We start from the raw sequence: 7,742 nt of genomic DNA, 5'->3' as shown, positions 1-7,742 counted from the left end.
ACGAGCAGGGCTCGGGGGGGGGGGCTTTCATTTTAATAATGGATTTGGGGGCTTTATCAGAGAATCTGCAATTTTTTTTTTTAAATCAGGGAAAACCTGGATCCCTGCTGATTATGACCGTAGCATACAGGTTGTTACTGAGCTTGAGGCAAGAGTCACAAGGCATTCGTTAATGTCCACAGGGAGTTCTGAAAGCTGGCTGACAATCTTGTTCTTTATGGCAAAGCCAACCCAGTGAATATGCTTCTTTTCAGATGCCTTTCCTTTCCAAAAAAGGTGCAGCCACCTCCTTTGAGCTGGCCTTCTTCAGCCCCACAAACAGTAATACATTTTCTGATTGAACATGGGGAAATACTCCCCCTGACAAATGTACTTACTTGAAGCCAACATGGCCAAACCCTGGTGTCTGCAGCCCTAATTTTCTCTCCCTCGCTCACATCCTAAGCTGTTTCTTGCCTTATTTGTATTTTACTTCAGTGGAAGCATAAAAAAATATTTTTGTCATTTGAGCTTTTTGTCACTATGACAGCAGAAAAGAAACAGCACGTGAAAATTAACAAGCAGGTCCTGTCCACAAGAGACACTAGCCTGCCAAACAGCATCTCAAATTCACAACAGCAGCAAGCCTTTTCCAAGCAGTTACCTTCGCATTATGGAATAATGCTCGAAACAAGCACAGTGAAATACAGTTTGCTCACATTCTTGATTATGTCACTTGGACAAATTTCTAAGATGCTTACACTTATTTTTGTGTGTAATCACTTTGTTAATATGGTATCTATGCCTTAAAACACAGTGTCTATGATGGTCCCAAAGTACAGGAGTTAGCATTTTCTTGGGGTCTCTCTTCTATGCAGATTAAATTTTAACTGCATTCATTGATATCAACAGCATGTCTCTACTAAATTAATTAATACCTTTAAATTTGCTTTCTGAGTTCTGAAATGTATACACTCTGAAATAATTTAATACCAGTTTTACAAGAATGTTATTTCAATTTCAACATTAAAATTCCAAATAAAGAAGTTCTTTCCCATGACAAATACACAATTTAATTTACCCTGTATTTTCACTACAATAAATTTACTCCATGTTAAGAAACAGATAACAAGTCTCACAATGGGATTGTAGAGAGGCAACAGCTGGGTGCCAGACTACCAAGCGTTGACCCTGGGATGTTGCAGAGTCACTTGGAAGGACTGGATGTGTTTAAGTCGGCAGGCCCGGATGAGCTCCATCCGAGGGTACTGAAGGCACTGGCTGATATCATTGCACAGCCACTGGCAAGAATATTTGAGCACTCATGGTGCACAGGACAGGTCCCGGAGGACTGGAAAAGGGCCAATGTGGTCCCTATTTTCAAGAAGGGGAGGAAGGAGGATCCAGGCAACTATAAGCCAGTCAGTCTCACCTCCATCCTTGGAAAAGTCTTTGAAAAGATTATTAAGGCTCATATATGTGAGAGCCCAGCAGGAAAAATTATGCTGAGGGGAAACCAGCATGGGTTCGTAAAAGGTAGATCATGCCTGACTAATCTAGTCTCTTTTTATGACCAGGTTACAAAACACCTCGACACAGGAGTAGGGGTTGATATCGTTTACTTAGACTTCAGGAAGGCCTTTGATATGGTATCCCACCCCATACTGGTGAACAAGTTAAGTGCCTGTGACTTGGATGATTACACAGTCTGGTGGGTGGCAAATTGGCTAGAGAGTCATACCCAGAGAGTGGTAGTAGATGGGTTGGTATCAACCTGGAAGGGAGTGGGTAGTGGGGTTCCACAGGGCTCGGTCCTTGGACCGATACTCTTCAATGTCTTCATCAGTGATATGGACAAGGGAGTGAAGTGTACTCTGTCCAAGTTTGCGGATGATACAAAACTGTGGGGAGAAGTGGACGCACCAGAGGGCAGGGACCTGGACAGGCAGACCTGAACAAGTTGGACAGATGGGCAGAAAACAACAGAATGCAATTTAACAAGGAGAAATGCAAAGTGCTGCACCTAGGGAGGAAAAATGTCCAGCACACCTACTGCCTAGGAAATGACCTGCTTGGCAGCACGGAAGCAGAAAGGGATCTTGGAGTCCTAGTGGACTCCAAGATGAACATGAGTTGTCAGTGTGACGAAGTCATCAGAATAGCTAACTGCACTTTATCATGCATCAGCAGATGCATGACAAACAGAACCAAGGAGGTGATACTTCCCCTCTATTGGGTACTGGTCAGACTGCAGTTGGAATAAGAGGGATGTGGATAACCTGGAGAGGGTCCAGAGAAGGGCTACTCATATGGTTAATGGCTTGCAGGCCAAGCCCCATGAGGAGAGATTAAGGCACCTGGACCTCTTCAGCCTCCGCAAGACAAGGTTGAGAGGTGACCTTGTGGCTGCCTATAAATTCATCACGGGGGCACAGAAGGGAATTGGTGCAGCTCTACTCACCAAGGCGCCCCTGGGGGTCTCGAGAAATAATGGCCATAAGCTAGCAGAGAGCAGATTTAGACTGGACATTAGGAGGAACTTCTTCGCAGTTAGTGGCCAAGGTCTGGAATGGGCTCCCAAGGGAGGTGGTGTTCTCCCCTACCCTGGGGGTCTTCAAGAGGAGGTTGGATGGGCATCTGGCTGGGGTCATCTGAACCCAGCACTCTTTCCTGCCTATGCAGGGGGTCAGACTCGATGATCTATTGAGGTTCCTTCCGACCCTAACATCTATGAATCTATGATAAACAACTAGCTCTTGAAGAGTGGAGACACGCAACATTTGAAATGCTTCAATTACCTTTGAAGTGCTTCAAAGAGTGAGGGGACAAACGCATACATTCTTTGAAGCACTCTGAAAGTGACAGAAGTGATCCAAAATAATCTTGGAGGAGACAGCTACTGCTTGGAAGCACTTCAAAAGTAAGTACTTCCTGTTACATGTGCAAGCTCTATGGAGTGTGACAGGGAGGTCTCAGTCCTCCAGTATGCCACAGTGCTCTGCTTTGACCCCTGTGCAAAAGGGGAGGGAGGGAGAATGGAGCAGACCATCAATAAGGCTGCTTACAGATGTGAAAAAACCCAAAACAAAACAATGCTTTACTTTAAGGTTGGTACCCCCCACACAGAAGAGGCATCGCATTAGTTTGACCCGGCTTGCCAAACTTTCATTCACAGATTCATAGATGTTTGGGTCAGATTGAATGGTGAGATGATCCCAGCCAGGTGCATGTCTAGCCTCCTCTTAAAGACCTCCAAGGTAGTGGGGATCACCACCTCCCTTGAAAGCCCATTCTAGATTCTGGCAACCCTTACTGTAAAGAAGTTCTTCCTGATGCCTAACCTAAATCGGCTCTCCATCAGTTTGTGGCCGTGGTTCCAAGTTACTCAAAGGGATGCCATGGTAAACAGAGCATCTCCTATTCTTTGCTGTGCCTGGGGCCCTGATGAATTTGTAGGCAGCCACAAGATCACTTCTCAGTCTTCTCTTGTGGAGGCTGAAGAGATCCAGGTCAACTTCTGTGTCGACTGTGTGCTTCAGCAGGGCTTTTTGGCGCTTTTATCTGTCAGCACCCTAAATGTTCTTCTGTCTGCTCTGCCTCCAGCCTCCTGAAGTGGCCACTGCTGATTTTGGAGAGGAGAAGGCCATTCCAGAGGAGTGGAGGCGAGTACATGGGAAAGTACTTGCTGACAGTTGGCTCAGCTCTGCTGGGGGAGTGAAACCAGAGTGTGCTACTGCATGGAGCAATGGCAATTTTGAAGCGTTCCAGTCAGAAGGATGCAGTTCCATGCTGTTAGTCTACGTACATACAAAGTCCTCCATTTTTGAAGCACTTCAAAGTACAACTATATTTGAAGTGCTTCAGTGCAACATCTTTCCATAGTATAAAGCTATCTGCCTGCTGTAGGTGGTATTACAGTACCTGACCATTCGGTGGCAGGGAAGCCAGCAAAGGTCTACCCTGGGATGAAAATGAATAGAGGAGCAGACACAGGACACCTCCTACATAGTAATTTTCCCACATAGTAAAGTTACTACACCTTTTTCAAGGGGGAACTTTACTCTGGATTTAAGTAATTTACTGTGTTGCAGGGCTGTGCCATGTATCCACTCCATTTTTTAGATATTTAATACAGGTTGAACAACAAACTAAGACCTATAAAACCAAACTGAACAACAAAGCATGACCTATAAAATCAAATTAGTCCCCATCACAATGCTATATATTAGGAAACAGTTTACATATTGAATCTTCTCCAGTAGGGTTGAACTTCATTCTATTGTAAAAAATGTATTGCCAGCAAATGTTTGAATAAAGAGATATGGTCCCTTCTTACTAATGAATGAAATAAGAGTGAAATTGATTTCAAAATAATTGAAAACATGTATTGCCAAATAGGGTTACAAAATCTCTGCTACCCAAGGTCTGTCCAGTTTCCAGCACTAGAAAGACATCTATAAAGAAATAACGTCCACTATTCTGAACTGTAACAAAGAGGAGTGCAGACCCAATACCTACCCTTCTTTAAAAAATGTCCAGCTACAATATACAGAAGACAATCTTTCTCTGAAAAAATGTATGCAAAAATGGAAGAAAATATTTTCCATAAAATGTCACAGCCATCCACAGCTTGTGGAAATGCAGGGTTACCTCGTACTTAGATTTCATTTTCTCTGGGATGAAGTTACCTTTCCACCTTACAGAACAGCCTGCACATACCTGATAACTTTGCAGTCTTTGCAAGTCAAATGAAGCTGAAAGATATCCCGGCATTCAACATTTTCTATAAGCTGTAATGGAACCTGTAATTAAAAAGATTAAATAAATTTATTCCAAGAAGTAATGACCATGTCGTTTTTACCATGTCCCACAAATGTTTATTAGAGGCCTATATGAAAAGAGAAGACAGAGAGAGAGAGACCTACAAACATAACTTCTACAGCAATGAGGTAGTGAACTACTCTATAAATAGAGCTAAATTCTTCACTCCATTTTTTCTTCAGCCAAAGAACTGTATAAGTTCACATGAAAACAGCTGAAACCACGTTATATCATGGAGAACACTGAAGGAGAGGGAACATGTGCGTAGGCAAAGATAAGAAAAGAAAGCCACAAGCTCCATTCTTAAGGAAATAACTTGTTTCCTTCATATTGGTCCTTTACTTGGGGCTTTAGGGACTATAAATATAAACACTGGTGCTGAAAATTGAAATGCAAATTGGTGTTAGAGTGGCAAGTCCCTTTAATAGGCAGCTATGTTCTAGATGCTTGTTGTATGTAAAGTACTCCATATTATTTTTAAAGAACAATCACTGGGTCTTTATGAGATTAGCCTCAAGACCCTTGCTTAAGTATGCTAAATTCTGAAGTAACATTAGCTTGTAGCATTATTTTGTACATAACAAGCAGCAGCTTGATAGGATAAAGTGTGCAAGATGTAAAGATGGAAAATAAGAGAGCATAGGATGAAAATATTAGGGCTCCATTTAGACCAGCCTAATAATTTGGGATCTTTCTTAGGATAGCCACATGCTTTCCTTCTCAAATAGAAATTGTGGATAAATGCTAGTGTTCAACTGTTCAGTATACAATTGCCTAGCTACAAAATGCAATTAAGGAATTTAACAAACAAACTTGAAGTATAATAAAATTATATTAAAATATGTAAAAGTATATGAAATATTACAGGAAAGCAAGCAGATCTCACCCACTGAGATCTCCGAATGGAAAGCTTGTGAGTGAAACTGTAAAATGCCCTATTATTTTCACCTCATAAGAGATGGATGGTCCAGTGATTAGGGTGTTAACCTAGGGCTTGGGAGAGACCTGGATTTAATTCCTTGCCCTGCCACAGGTTTCCTAGGTGACCTAGTGCAATTTATTTAGAGACAGATCCAATAAAGGACTTACAGCATCTAAAGCAGGACTTACATGGAACTCAAAAACTTATATCCAAAATTCTGATCCTAAAAACCCAGCTCAGCTACTACATAACCTTTGAGGCAGCTAAACTCCTAAGGCACCTCCCTCTTGATTTGAAAGTTCAGTAGGTATAAAGGGTTCTGCTGCTGCACATTTTTTTAAATTACATTTTCCATATTCCAAGCCAAATTAGCCAAAACAAATTCCAAATCTGTGAGTCAGTCCAGAACCATAAGTGGCCTTACTACCAGCAAACATCCTCCACCCCCATCTGGGGCTTCAAATATTTCCAAAACCTTTGGTGGGCATCCTACTTGCAGGCCCAAGCCTAAGCCTGGAGGCTTGGGGTTCAGATGCCCCCCAAGAAGTTTTGCTTGCCCTCAGCCATAAGGCCACAGGAGCAAGCTAGGGAGGAGTCTTGCCTTTCCATAAAGTGGGCATAAAGCCAAGACCTTCCCACTCCAGCAGCTAAGTGAGAGGTACACTATACATTACCTTGGCAGGTACCATCTCCGTGCCAAGAGAGCGGTCTTCCCTGGGTGAGACTAGGAAGACCACCTCAGTGGTCACAGTGTTTCCTTGCCAGGCAAGCATAGGACTATGCTTAATCTGAGCCCAGAAGAGGCCGAGAAGCTTCTGTACATATCCACAACTGCCCCAGTCTAAGCAGCTTGGCACTTGACTAAGGCTTAAGACCAACTGAGATACAGGTATTCAGCAGTTTTTTATTCAAGTTTCCTGAGCGACCTAATACAGCAGCCACCCTCCAAGCACACATAATACACACTATAGGGACTGAGACCCACCAAAAAAGCAGCCTTGGCTCCTTTCTTTTTAAAATACTTGTAATGGTGCTTAACCATTACATAACAGCTTATTAGTTAGACTCACCCAGCAAGTAGGAGGCTGGGGTTCAATGTCTTCCTTAGCCAAAGAGAGATTGTGCTTACAACACCAACCTACCCAAACACAATATAAGTTAGCCTGGGTGGGAATCTTCTCCATCCCTCCTGCTGAAGCTATGCTAGTATGCAACAAAGAATAACAGATTAGTTGGGAGAGAAAAGGGGAGCTCAGGCAGGAATCTGATGCTGAATCCTAATTGCTAGGGCACTGAGCTGGGAAGGAAATGTTTTTGGTTCCTGTCTTATGTTCCTGTCTTACTTTTACATATTTTACATTCAATAGTCATAGGGCTGACTCAGGTGCCTCTGTTTCTGAGAAGGAAGGAGTTCAGAGGTACTGCTGAAATTATCATTTCATTCTGGCTAGCTCTGGCCAGCTCCTCAGGCAGCATGTGGATTTTTTGAATTGCCCTTCTTATTTATTTTATAGGGCACCTAAGTGTTAAACACTGGGTTCTAAGTTCCACTCTGGGGCACTACCTAAAAGTTTGGCACTGCAGTACCAAGGTGTCGCAGAGTTTACTTTATGGATGCTAAAGTTCATCTAGTCCTTAATCTCTCTGTCTTAGTTCCCTATCTAAAATGGAAAAACAGACCTCTTTCTTTGATGGGGGTTGTGAAGTACACTAAGACTGTGAAGGGCTCAGGTATGATAGTAACGGAGGTCAGATAAGAATGATAGAGAGATAATTTGTATTGTTGCCACAGCTGTTTCTCTTGCTTAAAATAATGATCTTTTCCACTTATTCTCCCACTGATTTAAACATGCAGGCCAGAAAGGTTCTGAAAATTACATTTAATAAGTTATGAGAATAATGTGGATGTGCAATGGAAGAAGCCTCCTCCATTTTGTAATGGAGTCGTTTTTTAAAGTCCTTCCTTCCAAATTAGCCTCATTTACAATGAATTACTCATAAGGCACCATAAACCTATATG

The 7,742-nt window shown here is 42.5% G+C and overlaps 1 protein-coding gene across 4 annotated transcripts in view; it reads right to left on the bottom strand.

Annotated features, from left to right (window-relative positions):
- The window catches only part of MTMR3 (myotubularin related protein 3), a 119,557-nt gene that overhangs the window by 84,588 nt on the left and 27,227 nt on the right, over nt 1-7,742 (bottom strand). For all 4 annotated transcript variants that reach the window (XM_019506732.1, XM_019506733.1, XM_019506735.1 and 1 more), the window contains exon 5: nt 4,699-4,781. In XM_019506732.1, the coding sequence (XP_019362277.1) occupies nt 4,699-4,781 (83 nt within the window). The remainder of the gene's footprint in view (nt 1-4,698; nt 4,782-7,742) is intronic.

This window comes from Gavialis gangeticus, unplaced genomic scaffold (genome assembly GCF_001723915.1).
Source record: "Gavialis gangeticus isolate Ggan-Ray unplaced genomic scaffold, GavGan_comp1, whole genome shotgun sequence".
In the NCBI taxonomy this organism is placed as follows: domain Eukaryota; kingdom Metazoa; phylum Chordata; order Crocodylia; family Gavialidae; genus Gavialis; species Gavialis gangeticus.
The sequence above is the reverse complement of the archived record's forward strand: the minus strand, read 5'-3'. Positions and strand labels throughout refer to the sequence as shown.